Here is an 18,970-nt window from a genome sequence, read left to right on the forward strand (position 1 = left end):
GTTCCTTCTGTACCTCTTCTTCCTTCTTCAGATAAATTATTAGAGCTGTTGATCTTAACAAAGGCTTTTGCCATCATCTCTACCTTTTCCTTATTTGTTACTGCAGTTTCATTTTCTTCAATCACAACTGGATAGCTCTATTCTCTCCAATCACCCACCATCTTTTTAATCATACCCCATATTTCTTCAATCTGAGTTGTGTTTCCAATTGTATCACAATATGTTTTCCAAAATGTCCTTTTTGTTTGTCTTATTGTCCTCCTTCTGCCTGAGCTTGCTTATACTGAATCATGTGTTGAAAATGATGTGTTCTTTTAACTATCCTAAATGCTTTATTCCTATTTTTTACTACATCCTTACAATTGTCATCCCACCATGGTACTACTTCCTTTTTAATACTTCCTTTACTCTTGGGAATGGACTCTGGTGCTGCCAATATTATACCTTGCTTTGTTTTGTTGTCTAATTTGTCAGTGTTCATTTCAACCTTAATTTGTTTTGAATATCTACTACTTTCCCTCTGAAATTTACCCCAGTCTGCTTTCCCAAGATTCCTGTTCTCACTTATGTTCTCTGTATTCCATGCTACCTCTATATTTATTTTACACCAGAGTGGATAATGATCACTGCCTATTGTTCCTTCTTGATACACTACCCAATCACATATTGCTGCAATGTTGTTTGATACTAATGTAAGATCCAGTACTGATTCTTTCCATGTATTAACATCTATTCTTGTGCATTCACAATTATTTAAGCAAACTAAATTCTTATCATCCAACATTTCTTCTACTATTTGACCATTACTGTCTCCCCCACAACGTATTATGACCATTAAAATTCCCACACCACACTATATTGCTACAATTTTGTCCCTATATCTCATCCAATTTCCTTTACTTTAGTCTTTCACAAGGATTATAATAATTTACAATCACCAACTCTTTCTTTTCAGCCCACACCACATATTCTTGCTCATTTCCTACACCTAATACTTGGTACGGTTTTCCTTTCTTTATAAATGTAGCACATCCTCCTCCTCCCCCATCTCTACTATCATGTCTTACCACCCCTACCCCTACTAGCTACAAATTATTTAAAATCTTGCCCATTAGCTATCAAACTTCTCACATTCCACTGCAAGATTAGCATTATTAGTATTATCACCCTACACATCTCCTGACATGCTTGTATCCGTTCTTCATTTACTGCCTCCCACTTCAATCCTATCATGTCCAAATGGTGTTCCGCTGATTTCACAATCACCTGAATCCTTTCTGTTTTTGATTTAATACGTTACATTTATTACTACTGAAATGAAAGTGACCATTTTCTTCTTCTCTATCCATGTGTTCCTCTTATCTTTCTGTTCATTTATTTCCCCATGCTCTTTATTAACTCTTCCCTCCTTATTCTGATTTTCCTGACCAGCTAACCTAACTGCTTCAGCATATAACACTTTTTCTTTTACCCTACTCTACTGCACCTCCACCTCTTTTTTTAAGTGCCTCAAATCCCCAGTAAACTACACTGTGATTTCATCCACAATTACAACACTTTGGTTTCGTTCCCTCACCACACTTCCCATAATCAAGTTCCCTTCCACATCTGGCACACCTTCTCATCCATTTGCACAATTTGCCGGTATGTCCAAACTCTTGGCTTCAGACCAAGCCAAGACCAAGTTGATGCCCACCTTAAGCCCAACCCTACACCCACCCCTAACTTCATTGGTCATTACCCCTAAACATAAGGATACTAAGGAGTCAAAATTCAGCACTACACTAGTACACCCCCCCAAAAATACAACAAATTTATGTTCTTGAACCATTTTTAACATTACATTGGGGTTGTGGGAACATGTAAATGTCCAGCTTTCTTAACATCAGTAAAAAAAAATTTTTTTTAAGGTTAGCATAACATTGTGTAATTGTGAGAATTTCCTGAAAACATATTTTGTCTTGGTACTACTAACATCATAAGGATGGACCATGAACATTATTTATTTATTTTTACAGTTTAGTTGTGTTGCCCCCATTGCTGATTTTTTATTTTTTTTTAATTGGACGCTAATTCCATGACGGCCATTTTTTTTTTTTTAATGAAAAAAGCAGCTATAAGAACAAACGTTTATTGTTTATGCGACTTGATTGTGCCATTATTGCATATTATGCACAGTCCATCATGCTGCAGCCCAAAATAAACACTGAATTGAGATGACCAGATTTTTTCCAATTTGTCAGGCAAACTTTATCATTTCTAGACATGTTGGCCGGCACCAAAATATCTTAGTGGAAACTTAGCGGATAATGGCTTAATTATAGTTGTCTCTACATATTAGAGAATACATAGAATAAATAATTTTAACACAAAGTTATATACTTCAGCTTTAAATAATGTTAGCCAAAGTTGTTGGAACATTCCGTTTGTGTAAAACTTGATTGTAAATCAAAGCTTGGCTGACTAACTACATAAAAGAGTATTATCTAGTCCCAACAAAATACTTTAATTTTGACTGCAGTAATTATATATCATAATTTGTCATTTTAAAAGTACTTTGTGTAAAAACCTTTTGCCTTTAAACTAGTGTTATTTTGATTTAATATTCGATACCCATTTAAATATTGAAAATTAACCATAATAAATAACCTGTTAAATTTACAGAATGAAATTAAACATTGATTAGAAGTATTAACAGTGTTTTCAGTCAGGGGTCTGTGAAGTCCCTGCAGGGGTTCCATAGGCAGTTATATTTAACGTGGGATTTTCTTTAATATATAAAAAGGGTCACTATCAAAATTTCGTGACAAACATGTCCCTTAACTTTTGAGTCTTTAAGGAACCCCATCTAAGACATTGGACACTATAACCAAACCTTTAATTAAATATGAAATGGTTTGACTAAAATGTCTTTTTAATTAGTTATTAATATTCTCATGTCAAGCATTAGATCAAGGCCTAAAAAGTGTGCAAAAAAGCAAAACCGAAGGAGCAATTTATAATTTAAGAAAGTTTGTCCCTTGAATTCCTGTGTTTGGTATTCTCAATGTTAAAGACTGTGGAAAAGAACTTACAAGGTCAAAGTTCAGAGAAAGGAGCGGCTCAAATGTGCATGTTACGACAGTGGAAAAGTTATTAATTTACATTTTAATTGTAATTTTCTCATGTAAACAGGTCATTGGTGTTAAATTGCTTAATGTTCAGGCAAAATTATTGGAATCTTTAAATGGTATTATTTTTGTCTTGACATCTTAAAACTCATTTTTAAAAGAGAATTTGTCACTGGTGTTATAACCCTTGCTTCATAATTGTAAAAACATTTTAATAAAAATACATTATATTTGGGAGAAATGTAGTATAAATAGTAACTCCAGAGAAACTGATTATTTTGCAGCTGTATATTTAAATGTGGTACATTTATGACCTACAGAAGGTAATTATTCTTATTAATTCTTAATATTGTTATTATACAAGTCAATATGAAGGGTTACTGAGAAATGTTTATAAAAAGTTGAAAACCCATGCTTTATAACAGCACCATATAAATTACACACCATTAACTAGGGAATAACGAGTTTTATTTTATTTGTATTGCATATACTTGACAATTTCACCAAAGTTATTAAAAGAAATCACAACAAAAAACCCAATTGAAAGCTTTATTTTATTTGAATTGGCTTTTCTATACACTTCAGGCAGAAAACAAGCACTTTTTCCTTTTAGTACTCTTCACCCTCCTCTTCTTCCTCAAATGAATCAATAGCCACTTCTTCATAGTCCTTCTCCAGAGCTGCCATATCTTCTCTGGCTTCGGAGAACTCGCCCTCTTCCATGCCCTCACCAACATACCAGTGCACAAAGGCTCTCTTGGCATACATCAGATCAAATTTGTGGTCCAGGCGAGCCCAGGCCTCAGCAATGGCCGTAGTGTTGCTCAACATACACACTGCTCTCTGCACTTTGGCCAGGTCACCTCCAGGAACCACAGTAGGGGGCTGGTAGTTGATGCCCACCTTGAAGCCAGTAGGACACCAGTCCACAAACTGAATGCTTCTTTTGGTCTTGATGGCGGCGATGGCCACATTGACATCTTTTGGTACCACATCTCCTCTGTAGAGCAAACAGCAGGCCATGTATTTTCCATGACGAGGGTCGCACTTTACCATCTGGTTGCAGGGCTCAAAGCACGAGTTGGTAATCTCGGCCACGGAGAGTAGCTCATGGTAAGCTTTCTCAGCAGAGATCACTGGGGCGTATGTGACCAGGGGGAAGTGGATACGAGGATAGGGCACAAGGTTGGTCTGAAACTCAGTCAGGTCGACGTTCAAGGCGCCGTCGAACCTCAGAGAGGCCGTGATAGAGGAGACAATCTGGCTGATGAGCCGGTTGAGGTTGGTGTAGGATGGGCGCTCGATATCCAGGTTCCTTCTGCAGATATCATAGATGGCTTCGTTGTCCACCATGAAGGCACAGTCGGAATGCTCCAGGGTCGTATGGGTGGTCAAGATGGAGTTGTATGGCTCTACCACGGCTGTAGACACCTGGGGAGCTGGATAAATGGCGAACTCCAGTTTGGACTTCTTTCCAAAGTCAACAGAGAGACGCTCCATTAGGAGAGAGGTGAAGCCAGAGCCTGTGCCTCCACCAAAACTGTGGAATACCAGGAAACCCTGCAGCCCTGTGCATTGGTCAGCCTATATAGATGGGACAAAACGGTTATAATCACTTGCTTTTTTTTCTCCCCTTAATACATTTTGCTATTAAGTCCATTACCTTTATGTTTTTTAATAAGCAGGCCATTTTGAAATCTGCATTCTTCACAGAACATTTACAAAGTACTACTCTTTGTTCATTTATAATTTAATCGATCAAAAGAACAGCCTGGTCTTACAGAATCATGTCATTTTTGTCACATTTGTTTTACATGTTTTGTTGTATTTATCATTGCAGTTCTCTGGTGAAATAAATACCAGAGTTAGGTGTAAGACATGAATGTCAGTTTTGTTGATTTCAACTCTGTGCATTAAATCTCTTTGGGAGAACGTTAACTCGTTTGCGTGATGATACGTATATGCCTGATAATAAGTTGATGTCAATAAGTACGTGAATAGTAAATCTAACAAATTTTAATACATACCAATTTGCGTATGCGGTCCAGGACAGAATCAATGATCTCCTTGCCAATAGTGTAGTGCCCACGGCGTAGTTATTTGCAGCATCCTCTTTGCCTGAAATGAGCTGCTCAGGATGGAACAGTTGGCGATAGGTACCTGTGCGTACTTCATCTGAAAGCATAATGCAACACCACATGGTAATGTACTTCACAATCACAGGCATCTCATGTAAAATTACCAAACTTCTTGCCCTGTAAAGCACTCCAAGAACAAAACGCATGACTTTTTTGATCATCATGTTATCCTTAGCGAAACATAACTGATTTTGTTATGACAAGACTACATAATCAAACGTAATTATAAAAGATCTGCCTCTGAAATACTCTGCTGGGTGTAATTTAACTTAAAAGAATTAATGGAATCCAAAAAAATCAATTACATTTCAATTTCTTGTAATCAGATTACAAATACTGATACTTTCTTTACACATTATAAAATACTATACATTTAGAATAGATTTAAATCAATTTACGTTAAAATGTTCATCTCTCTGCATTTTGTGACCGCTAAAGGTCATGTGACCTTTACAGACAAGGAAATATAGACATCATTTTGAATTCATTCTGGATCGAAAAACTGAAATAGAGTTTTAGTGTAACAAATGTTAAAGTAATCAGATTACTTTTAATGTAATCAGTAAAGTCAGTAATCTGATTACAAGTTCAAATTAATTAGTAATTTGTAGTGAATTACTTCTTTTGAGTAACTTACCCAACACTGGTTGTAAAATAGCCGATGTGCGTACACCTGGGACTGCACAGGAATTGAACTCTACATGCGCCACATCTATATATCTACAAAATCACCCATAGTTATGTTACTAAACTAAATTAATTGTTAGAATTGTTTGTTATTGTTAATAAATTATTCATTTTCGGACATTGATGTCTTTTCGTTACAGTGATTGTACTCCCATCTCACATCATGGCTAAAACACCCCTTATGACCAGTGGTAAAATATACAGTAATGCACAACCTATCATGGCTTTGTGCTTTATTAAATGAAACACCATGATATTTACCAATGACTGTAGGCTCAAGGTCTACAAAGATGGCACGAGGCACATATTTGCCAGCTCCAGTATCACTGAAGAAGGTGGTGAAGGAGTCATCATGGCCTCCCACTGGTTTGTTGCTGGGCATCTGTCCATCAGGCTGGATACCATGCTCCAGACAGTACAGCTCCCAACATGTGTTACCCATCTGGACACCAGCTTGGCCAACGTGGACAGAGATACACTCACGCTGTGGAGACAGTGCAAGGAAACTGATAATCAATACCCTATTAATGTGGCAGATGAACATTTCCTACTTTTATATGATCCATCTAAAATGTGCACAAATGAACTCTTAAAACTGTCTAATCGGTCATCATTTATCCTCACAAAAACAAAAAAAAGAGGTCTTATTTAGGATATATGACATTGAGGTCGATTGAGTTCATAGTAGTAGCTCATGTATATTTTGTCATTTAAGCAAAGAAATATTACATTAGCCATGATTTGAACAGAACACCATCATACTGCGCAGTCTACAATGAATACTGCTTAATTATTCTACTAAAAGAATATATAAAATGGTTATACAGAAGCTATATTGTTGCCACATGACCTCATAACATGCTTAACTGTGATGCAAAGTAAAATCAATTTGATTTTTACATTTCCAATTTTATTCCAAGTCTTGAAAATCTGATAATGCATGCAATTATTTTCATCATAATAGAAATATGTCAAGTCTCCCCTTAACTGAAGATTTTTTATTTTTTTTTTTAATTTGAACAAAATGTAAATGTTGATAATATTTCAGGGAATAATCTTATTTGAGTTTCTCAGCCCAGTTGACAGCTTTACGAGCTACTGTACTGGAGGATAAAATGAGCTAGAATGCTTCCAGGAGGCAGATAAAAACAAAACTGGATCTTTAAAGAGGGAGAATTGGCTACAGGATGTCATATCACAGACGACCGACATATGCAGTTGACAGGTTAGGTTAATAAAAGGGGGGTAGGCTGGAGGACGCAAAGCCTCTTAACATGTTTGTCTTCAGGTCATGGGTTTGTGCTTATCTACATAATCCTGGAAGTCCCTACAACATGCGGCATGGAGACTTGAAATGGCATGTTAAACAGCTCTTTGTTTTGTTTGGAAAGGGCGGTTCCCAAAAGGCTCAACCTGGGAACTGTTTACGATGCAACTGTTGCCACATAAGTCAAACAGAACCTACCCACCAACCCTCATAACCATTACGCATTTACACATACAATCATTTCAAAGTTTTTACTGTTCCCTGAACACTCCCTTGCTGACAAGTCTGTAGAAGCATGAAAAGGCTTGAGGTGTTGATAACGGCCTCGACAGGTTAACATCAGAAACCCGTGCAAGCTACACCCTAACGTGGAATTTCTAGCATGTCTCCTAAAGAGGAAGTGTTAGAGAAAAAAAAAGAAAAAAAAAAAACTTTGAATGACACGTGGTGGTAACATGGAAAAAATGTGTAATGAGTTTAGCAACACATTTTCTAATTAGTAAAATAAAAGGTCTGTACTAGGAATGCTCTGATCAGCCGATACAGATCACAGATAGGTGCAATTAAACTTAATGTGACATTATGGTTATTGATTCAATGTCATTGTTTCAAAACAATGCAAAAATCAAATTCTTTCAGTTGGTGTAGCAAAAGTGCACAGTAATGATTTGGACCCGAATTTGAATCTGTGCCTATGCTCAAGAGAGATGACCTACTTCAACATTAGCACACTTTCACTAAGAAATATCCAGACTCTGGTGCTCCTGTGTGCATGACTCTTCTTCTGAATTTCTTCTCCTGGGAATGGCACTATTTTTATGCCTCACTCCCTTTCTGTCAACTGGTGACGTCAGAGGTGAGGGGGATTGTATATTACACAGGCACATAGGACTGCCTAGCTTGGACATGGCAGCCAGGATACAAGTTATGTGTTTTTACAAGTAGTGGTCGACCGATGTGTTTTTTTAATGGCCGGTTCCGATATCCAGGGAGCATGGTTGCCGATAGTTCGATACATCACAATTTAAATATAAATAAATAAAATGGCTAAAAAAAATAAAATAAAAAAAAAAACACCCGTGTGGATTCAGATCGAGTTTGGATTGTCATGGACTGACCATCATGATTTGTGAATCAGAGGAACTTTTGAGCTTGATCCTTAGTTTGGATTCTGGTTGATAGAATACTTCCTTCAGAGGATGATATTAGTAGAGCGCCCGATGGGAAGAAAATTCCACGTTTTCGTGAGGTTTGTTGATTACATCCATTTAAATGAGATATGCACATATTTGCAGATGGCATATGATATTAGTTTTTGACATTTGCCTTTTTATCATAAGACTGTTTGAGCTCAATGTTAAAGTGCTCGCCTGTTTCATTCTCTCTCTCTCTTCAACAGTTCCCTGTAACTGTCTTGTATAATGATAAAAACCAAATATTAATAAAACTATTATATATTACCTGCAAAATATCCGACATGACCAAGGTCAAACAAATGGCAGCGCACTGGAGGGAGCCGGGAATCGCCTCTGGTGCACTGGACAGGCAAAGCCAATTGAGATGGAGAAAAGCAAGGCTCAAGGTGACAATAAATCCTCCTGAAACATTCCATGTTCTATATACTGTCCACACTAGATACGAGGAGGAAAGTGGACAGTGTCAGATTTCACTGAACACAAGTCGAGAGCAAAGCGGTGTCTCATCCTCACAATCAACCCAAGCGTGGACTCAGACCAGGTGATAACCAGGACTCATGGGTTATATGTCAGTTATATATAGCAACCCCCTCATCGTAATCTCCGACGAATGTGACGTACCAGGTGTGCAGATAGTCACGGCCATACAAAATAGGCGAAGCTGCTGTCAAGATGACTTGAAAGCCTCGAGCCAGTGACAAATCCTCAACTCTTCGTGATCTACATCCCATCCTTGCATGCCAATATCACGTGGCCCCTCGGGAGCAGCAGGAGGAGGAATATAGCGGGAGAAGAGGGGAGTGGCTTCGGCTTTCAGAAAGAGAGCCGTGATCAAAGCATTTCAAAAGTTCATGCACTCACAAGATGCCGTTAAGCAAACTGCTCTTTTATGTGCTTGACACTCAAAATGCACAATTACAATGCAATAGAGTTTCGAACGCAGAAGTGACAAAGGATACGCTTTCGTCAGACAGGGATATAGAAAATAATCCACTTGTCATTAAGGTGTGCCAATTCAACGACTAAGAGAAGATTCAGCGTCCAGAGATGTTATTGCGGCCCGACAAGTAAAATTGATGAAATGGCGCTGCGCACCACTCAATATACCCATCTGCCAATAGATTGGTGTGAGGTATGGAGAAGTTTCCCCTAGCGTCAGCTACTGATGCAGCATTGAAGTGACCAACTTGAAAGGGAATTTTATTGAATAAAGTACGCAGCTGAAGACCATGTTTTGACCTATGATTTCCACAATGCTGACAGGAATCAACTATAAAACACGGAATTTCACAGAATTTCACATATTTGGTATAAAAGTAATGAGCTAAATTAATAAACAAAATCATGATGTCTTAATGTGATTCATGCTTAATGGCAACATTTGATTAAAAGTAATGTAATGGTAGGACTGGGCAATATGACGATTTATATGGTGGCGACAACAAAGTGTCAACCAATATTGATTTTGCTATATGGTGTATGTCGCAATATGTAAATATCCATATGCGCAGCATGGGCTTATCTATCAGTGGGCAGGGCTTCACGTGAGACTGAGAACAATTAAGAAACATTGCATTGAACATTTTTCTACGGCCACCCAGGCAAATCTAATGCCCTTCATTGCACGTTTGGTGCTTTAAAAGCATGAAATATTATTTTCATCTAACACGCAAATGTTTTACGTGACTGTGGTGCGCGCGGTCTCTGAACCTTCGACAAGCGCGTGAATCCAGCAGGCTTTCCAATACTTGCACACCAGGGACAGGAAAGATCAGTGCAGCTCAATAATTTTTGACCCAGGAAAAGCCAAAATGGAGAAGTGTTTTTTTTTGGATTTTATTTTTTTTTTTACACGTTTTATTTTCTTTGTGCAAGAAACTTAAGCAATGCTATAAAGTTATTAATAACAATAATATTGGTCAACAACATTTTAAACCGAAATGTGGTATACTATTATATTTAGCATTTTGGTAAGATTTATTTACTTTGACATTGTCCCGTTCCAAATAAAGAGGAAGTATTTAATTCACTGACAGGAGATCCAAAGATGGGCTTAAAATATGGTTATTGAATATATAAACCCAATTTATGATTTTCCAGAAAACTTTTACCATATTGTGATATATCGTTACTGTGATATAAAATTACTCCTATCGTGAAATAAGATTTTGGTCATATTGCCCACCCCATGTAATTGTTCTGCTTTTCTTTTTATTCAAATTCTATAAAAATTTCATTGAACAGTTTATGATACAAATGTATCAAACTATAACACATGGAATTAAAAAAAAAGTACACCTACAAGTGTTGATGTCTATTTGTGCAGTTTTGAAATATTACGTTTTTTTACTCAAGTGATGAGTCACATTAGGTGATGTCATTGGTTTAAGACCGCAGGCACATTGCACACCTTGACATACATTTTATTTTATTTTTTTTTTAAATAGAAATGTACACGAGGTGGTCATAATCTTGACGTTTTAAACCATGTATATAAAAGTAAATACACGTTACTTTTTAAATGACTAATAGTCAATGAATAAAATACAATATTGTTTAAAATGCCACCTATAGAAATTAACATTACATTTATTTTACTATATTTGGCAAGTTTTCATTTTATGGGCCTTGGCAGAAGAAAATTGTATTAACTGAAATTATCTAATTTACGCAATATATTACACCATCAATAGACACAAAAAAAATTAATCCCTTTATTTTTTAGTTATTTGAAAAAGATTTGAGAACTTTGGATGCTATGTGGCAAATTTAAAATCTGTTTTGATGTCTTCGTAAGCTTCCAAAAAAAAAGTAAAAAATATTATTTATATCTATCAGGTAATAAATGGACATAATTATTGAAAAATAATCACATAAATATGTCTTGTGTTTGACGAATAAAACTGTTGAGGTTTGATACCTTTTACTTGCAGTTCAGTAAATTCTACTTCCTATTATTCAAACTCGAATTTCCTGTGGGGCGTTGTCAGTTCAATTCAAATTCCAACGCATGAAATGAAAGGGGGCCATTTCTGAAATTCTGAATGTGCTCAACCCTAAAACACACCAATAACCACACTTTCTTAAAAAAACAAAAGAGTCTTCAATAGCTTTCATACTACTGCGTGTTCATTTTTATAAATATGTAGTAGTAGTGAAGGTGAAAAAAAAATATATAAATATTATATGACCCATGAAGAAGTCAAATAATAACAATAAAGATTTTTAAATAGAGACAGGTTATACGCAGTGCAGATTCATATTTAATTTTATTTGACTTAACAGCGCCACCGTTGACAGCTAAATGGTGCCAGACGAGATTAATGTGAAATATAGGCGCTTAAAAAACCGCTGCGTCACATTGAAAATCACCGCGTGACAACTGCATTGCGCTTCTGTGTAACTGGAGCATTCACAAATACATCGCCTAAATACACAAACATTGATGTGCATTATTATTATAAAGGTTTTACCGCAGTTATTTCAAAAGATAAGTGCAGCGCAGTCTTTATTTTACCGCCATGTTTAGCCGTTAAAAGAAGTGCGCACCTTCTTTAGCTTACCCAACTGCAGGCATGATTCCTCAATCTGTTCACTTACAAGCAAAGTAACTTTAATAGTAGGTTTAACTGGAGTGTTTGTTCAAAATTAATGTTGTACTCACCATTTTGCTTTAGTATTTCGTTCTTTGTGGGGGAAATTCTTCGAAGAATTGTTGCTTTCTCTCTCTCTCTCACTGTGAACCTGCTATGAGGTATGAATGAGACAGTCTTATGCGCGGGCGACAGCAGTTTGGTTTTATACCGAAGCTAACAGAGAGGCGGGGCTACTGACACTCCTTTTCAAACTTCCGGTGTATGAAACGCGGAAGTAACTTATTTCAGGGTAAACTTCTATATCGGCGTATGGGAGACCGCAGCAAATATTATTTTTGCCTAGACTTTTGCTCCAAGGGCAAAATAAAAAAAATCAACTGTTACGTTTTTACGACTTTCAAAAAGATGGTAAGAATAGAAAGGGGTTAATCACGACAATCAGAAGAGAAAATATGGCAAATATACGGTCACTCCCTCGGCAGCTGTATTAGAAACCCTTAGCAGCTGTGGTAACTTTTTTAAACGAATTCAATGGTATTATGAAACAAAGCATAATGTAATACATTTACACTAAATAATTTGAACATTGAAAACATACAAAGATTTACGCCACAAAATAAGGCGGAAATGCGTCATCACAGTGATCACGGAAACGCGTCATCACTTTTACCGCAAAAAAAGGTAAAAGCCTTATACAAAACAAATACAATAATTCTCAACAAATTTGCACTCCCCTGCAAGACTGTATTGAGGTACAGAGAGTAGTTATATGGTACTTTGATAAATTATCATATTAATCTATCATGATATTTGCTTCAAAGAACTTTCTTCTTGTTGTTGTTTTCAATACATTTCCATTTAATTTAATTCCATTGTTGGGGGGGGGGGGGGTCATAGTCAAAAGAGGCATTGTTCTTATATTAGACTGCTAAATCTGGCACCACGTCATTAGATGACAACAAATAGTCATGTTTATGACCCCAGATTAAAAATTAAACCAGTTGATCTAGTTGTGTATGGAACACACACACACACACACGGTGCGGCTATCCTTATGAAGTCTCTCCATAGGCATAATTATTATACTGATACTGTACAAACTATAGATTCTATCCTAACCCTATCCCTCACAAAAAACATTCTGCATTTTTGCATTTTGCAAGTGATTTAAATTATTGGGACACTACAAATGTCCTCATAAACCACATGTACACCATAATACCCTTAATTACCAGTTTATAACCTAAAAAAATCTCCTCGTAAACCATCCAGACACGCCCACACACACACACACACACACATTTTAATAAATTGAGTGGTGGTGGCATAGTGGCTAAATCAGTTAATCAGAAGGTCGATGTTCGAAACCCACAGCCACCACCTTTGTGTCCTTGAGCAAGGCACTTAACTCCAGGTTGCTCCGGGGGGATTTTCCCTGTAATAATTGCACTGTAAGTCGCCAAATGCATAAATGTAAATGTAATAATGTATTTATGTACACACAGACGTACGGTGCAGGACACAAATATAAGAGATACAAAATAGAATTGTCTACAGTGGCAACCCATGGACTAGTTGCATCAGATTTTCAGACTACACATCACAGCACATCAATTCATCAGGGATACAAAAACACATCTGTCATAACTGGCAATGATAGTGGAGACGTCAAAGTATTTGCCAAGCTACTTTGCCCCTTTTTTGACATTTCCTGAAGATGGAGCCCTCTTACGTCATATGTATATGTCCTAAGCTGCCAAATATGAATACCAAAAGTCTGCACCTATTACCCAGTTCTGAAATGATGCCCAGGAGCAGTTGATAGTTAATGAGTTTAGTCATAAAAGTGTCCTCTAAGCTAGGGTCAAAGGTGCAGCAGACCTCTAAAATAAACATGAAACATGCCAGAATGATGAGCTGTCAACAAAGAAAGTAACAAATTATTTTGTAAAGACTAAGCATGGAAGATTTAACTCAAGAGTGCTTGAACATTCTTACTGAGAGTGGGAAATGTTTTGTTATGTCTTTTACTATAAGGTCAAATATCTAATCATGACGTGATATGTACAGTCCTTTGTAGGCATTACAGCCATTCAAGATATGTGACAATGATTCAATAACCTGTTCTTCAGTGTGATGCAAACAATAAAGGACATGAATAGTGGGAAAAAGATTTAGTCTAGAAGGGAGGACCTGTATTCTGGCTTTAACTGTGAATATGACAATGGCATCAACATTTAACATTTAACCCCCACGACTATCCCTCCCCAATCCAATGTTGAGTTTCCATGTTTTTTAGGGTCTTTCCATAGACATAATGGTTTTTATACTGTACAAACTATATATTCTATCCCCTAACCATAAACCTAACCCTCACAGAAAACTTTCTGCATTTTTACATTAAAAAAAACATAATTTTGTATGATTTATAAGCAGTTTTCCTCTTGGGGACAGACCAATTGTCCCCACAACGTCAAAAATGTCAGGTTTTACTACTTATGTGTGCCAATCATGATACTAGTCAGAACGACTTGCAAATGCAGAATTTTGCAATAGCAAAATAGGGGCAAGAACTTCCTGTTCAATACAAAACCAGGGAGGGTCTCTTTCAGGTGGAAGCGACCAATGAGCTAAATATATGAAACCAAATGCATAATAATAAAACAAAATCTTGGGTAGGCCTAGCCCACCTTTGTCAATTGACTTATGAAACTTCTTAAAATGCAATCTAGGATACTTACCATTCCAAATGAAGGACTTCGCTATGCTATCAATTCGCTTAAAATAAGAGAGGGGGACATCTACAGGGAGTGATTGTAACAGGTAGTTGAATATTGGAATACAATTTGTCTTAATAACATTAACTTTCCCAATCATAGATATATGTAATGAAGCCACCTGAAATTAACTCTAAGTAAATCAGACAAATTTGCTGGGAATAAAATGCTCACTTACTTAATCCCCTGTTAGGGCCACTGGAAGACACCCGTCTGGAAAGCCGTTACTAGGCATTACGCTGTCAGACAAAAGCTTAGGATTTAGACCAATTGATTCTGTATCCCGAGAAATTAGAAAAGGAATTAATAATTCTATGGAGGCAAGGCATAGATCTAATGGGGTCAGAGACTAATAATAAAATATAATCTGCATAAATCAAAAGCTTATGCGCCACACCTCCTGCCACCACCCCTGGAAAATCATCTTCCCTTCTTATCGTGGCTGCTAATGGTTCCAGGGCAAGACAGAACAATAATGGGTAAAGAGGGCAACCCTGCTGGGTGCCCCCATCCAGAGTAAAATAATCTGAAATTAATCCATTTGTTTGTACCGCCTCTATATAATAACTTAATCCATCCAATAAAAGTATTCCCGAACCCATATATTTCCAAACTCTTAAAAAGATAATCCCATTCTACCATATCAAATGCCTTTTCGGCATCAAGTGAGATGGCCATGATCGGAGTCTGACCATTCGCCACTGACTGGGTTGGGGAGTAACGGAATACATGTAACGGGATTACGTATTTAAAATACAAAATATTAGTAACTGTATTCCACTACAGTTACAATTGAAATCATTGGTAATTAGAATACAGTTACATTCAAAATGTATTTTTATTACTGAAGAGATTACTTTGCATTTTATTGTCATTTGTTTAATTTAAAATGTAGTCCTTTCAGATGGTAAACATTTATACAAATAAATGATGTGATCCAAAGTGCATTTGAACAGTGGTGAAACACTTTCTTATGATGTGTTACATTCATATGAGCAGACAGAGAAGTACGTTTGAAGTAAGTTTGGAGCAGAAGAAATAGAAATAAACCTTGTGTAACTTGTCAGCTTTATGCTAAGCTAAAATGCTATTTCTAGCCATTTTACATGCACGTTACCAGGCACAATCATATTTTTTTTATCAAGAAAATTCACGTTGGATCATAATTTATTTTTTTCTAGTAAGACCTTTGATATTAGGGCAAAAATCGTATTCTTGATAATAATTTTTGTATTGTTTTCCTGTAAAAATATCTAGAAAAGTTATTTAGGTTTTTCAGAGAATGTATTTTTAACATGTGAGTTTTTATAGTCAAAACAAGTGAAAAAATCTACCAGTGCTTTAGAAGTAATCCAAAGTATTTAGAATACATTACTGACCTTGAATAATCTAACGAAATACATTTCAAATTACATTTTACAGCAAGTATTCTGTAATGTGTAGTGGAATACATTTCAAAAGTAACCCTCCCAACCCTGGCCACTGACCACATAATTTGATATTATTAATGAAATGCCTAATGTTATTAGAAGAGCTGCAGCCCCAAATAAAGCCCACCTGATCTATATGTATAAGAGATGTCATAACTTTACTTAATCAGTTAGCCAGAATTTTTGACAATATTTTTACATCCAGCTGGATTAGGGATATAAAATCATTAGATGAAGACGTGGAACTATAGAGAGCAAGATTATTTAAAAGCATTATAAATATCAATGGCTCAGGTAAATATTTCACCACATGACATGACTGTCTTGCCCTGACTAGCCAACTATATGATTTATTTTTCTCCATATGTGGCAGGACCTCTAAACTCACCACGGCATGGTCTGACACTAAAATATTTCCAATTGAGCAATCAACAACAGATGAAATGAGGGACTTAGATGTAAAAAAATCTATTCTAAAATAAATCTTAAGGACTGATGAAAAAAAATTATAGTCCCTACCAGATGGGTTCAAAAGTCTCCAAATATCTGTAAGACCAAGATTTTTACACATCCTATGAAGCGTCAATGTTGTTCTAGGGGGCCTACACATCTTTGCTTCACTATGATCAAGGACTGAGTCCATCAATAAATGAATGTCTCCTCCCAATATTATATCATGAGGGGTGCCAGCGGCTTGCAACATCCTTTCAAGATCTATAAAAAAGCCCTGATCGTTAGCGTTGGTGCGTAAATATTAGCCAAAATCAACATTTGCCCCTGAATTTCTGCTAAAACAATAATGACTCTTCCTAATTGATCTTTAATCTGTTTGAGATATTTGAATTGTAGATGTTTACTTATAATGTAATGACTCCCCTGTTCTTACCTGAGCCTGCACTAAAGAAAACTTGTCCAGCCCATATCTTCCCAAATTCTTCAGCTTCCTGCGGTGAAAGATGTGTTTCTTGAAGAAACACTATATCATATTTCTTAAGTTTAAGAAAGGAAATAACCTTCCTTCTTTTTATGGGGTGCCCCAGCCCATTCACATTCCACGTGGAGAGAGACAATCCACTCATATTAGAAAAATTTGATTGTGTGTCAAAAATTTTATTATAAAGACCACATTCCAGCAACAGCCCCAGAACAAAAAAAAAACAGATAAAGAAAAACGTGCGCATTAACCCCGCACACAACAGCGCCAACCGGCGTCCATTTCTCTAAACTCAACATTGTTTCTGTACAAAATTTTGTAAGACAGAATTACACAACAGAAGTTCTATAAAAAAAACTCCAGTCAATAAGTGGAATAAACACACACACACACACACACACACACACACACACACACACACACACACACACACACACACACACACACACACACACAAACATGTTTCACTAGCAGAACAAGTCCAAAAAACGGGCCATTCAGTTCTTTGGGCAATCCAATGTCCTGCAAGAAATATTCCATAAAACCAACTCCAGCCAACAGGAGGCATAAGCACCCAAAATGAGTAGATTCGTCCACAAGGTGTCCTGAAGAAATTATACTACACAAAGCAAACTTTAGCCGCAAGAACCAGCACAAAACAAAATGAAAAAGATGCCCAGTTTCCTCGAACAGTCAAGAGAATGAGTCAGGTCCACTAGGCGGCAATATGAAAATCACCAAATGGCTTACTCAGTCCATTGTCTTTATATAGGACAATGCTTGCTGTGGGCATGTAAATTCTATTCGGCCATCCTTAGTATCTATTCTCAGTTTGGCCATAAACATCAGAGCAAACGCAAACTTCCGTTGATGTAAGAGTTTCTTGTATTCCCTGAGTCATTCACGTTTCTCTCTTGTTGAATTCACAAAGTCTGGGAACAAGAAATGCTTGTTCTTCCAAGAAAGCTTTCCTTTACTCCTCACCTTGCGTAACGAGATCTTTATCAGATGCTCTCAGAAATTTGACCAGAATTAATCGGGGCCTGTCTCCCTCCGTGCATCTCCAAGCCTGGACCCTGTAACCTGGACCCTGTAGTTATGTCAAGCAGACTCGGGAAGAGCCCATCTAGGAATTTTATCATATCTCTGCCTTTCTCATGCTCAGGAATTCCAACATTTCTTAAGTTGTTTCATTGATTATGATTCTCCAAATCCTCCAGTTTTTCCCAAATGCATTCTAAATCTCCCTTGGTCGCTATTGGGTTAGCAGCTAATTTCCTCTCCGATGACTCCAGATAATCAATCTGTTTCTCAACATCTGACATTCTTGTAACCAACTCAGAGAATGTCATCTCCGTGGAAGTGATCGATCGACGTATCGCAACAAGATCCTCCAAGTCTGCAACAACCTTCGTCAGCATTGCCGACACATTCATCAGTTCACGACGGATTTATTTCAGTTCACCGTCCAAATAAAGTTCGGGGCTTTCGACCTGCCGCTGAGGGGAATCAGCTTGCAAACGTAAATGTCTTTTAAAATCTCTAGAGCCTGAGAATTTAGAATTTTGACATATTGTCTTCCCAGAACAGTTAAGATTCAGGGTGTATCGAATTTCACCGGTTTATGACACAAATAGTATTAAAACTAGCAAAGTGCGCAGAGCTCTCCATTCGCATGTCCACTCCTCGCATGATGTCACGTGACAACTTTTTCCCTGGAGTTTTAGTCCAGTCCAGTGTTGCTGTTGATGGTGTTGGTGTAAATCCATTAGAGTCATCCTGGCACCCTTGGGTGTCAGCAGGTAACTATGTCCATCATAGGCGACTGTTTCCCT

At 37.0% G+C, this 18,970-nt stretch overlaps 1 protein-coding gene across 1 annotated transcript; it reads right to left on the minus strand.

Moving 5' to 3' along the window:
- Positions 1-3,566: 3,566 nt before the first annotated feature.
- Positions 3,567-12,215, minus strand: tuba8l2 (tubulin, alpha 8 like 2). Its single transcript, XM_052126844.1, is given in 5 exon segments — positions 3,567-4,694; positions 5,138-5,202; positions 5,205-5,285; positions 6,197-6,419; positions 12,063-12,215. Coding segments are annotated over 5 exon segments (1,347 nt in total). The 5' UTR covers positions 12,066-12,215; the 3' UTR covers positions 3,567-3,719.
- Positions 12,216-18,970: the final 6,755 nt, after the last annotated feature.

Source organism: Xyrauchen texanus, chromosome 5 (genome assembly GCF_025860055.1).
Source record: "Xyrauchen texanus isolate HMW12.3.18 chromosome 5, RBS_HiC_50CHRs, whole genome shotgun sequence".
Taxonomy (NCBI): Eukaryota; Metazoa; Chordata; class Actinopteri; order Cypriniformes; family Catostomidae; genus Xyrauchen; species Xyrauchen texanus.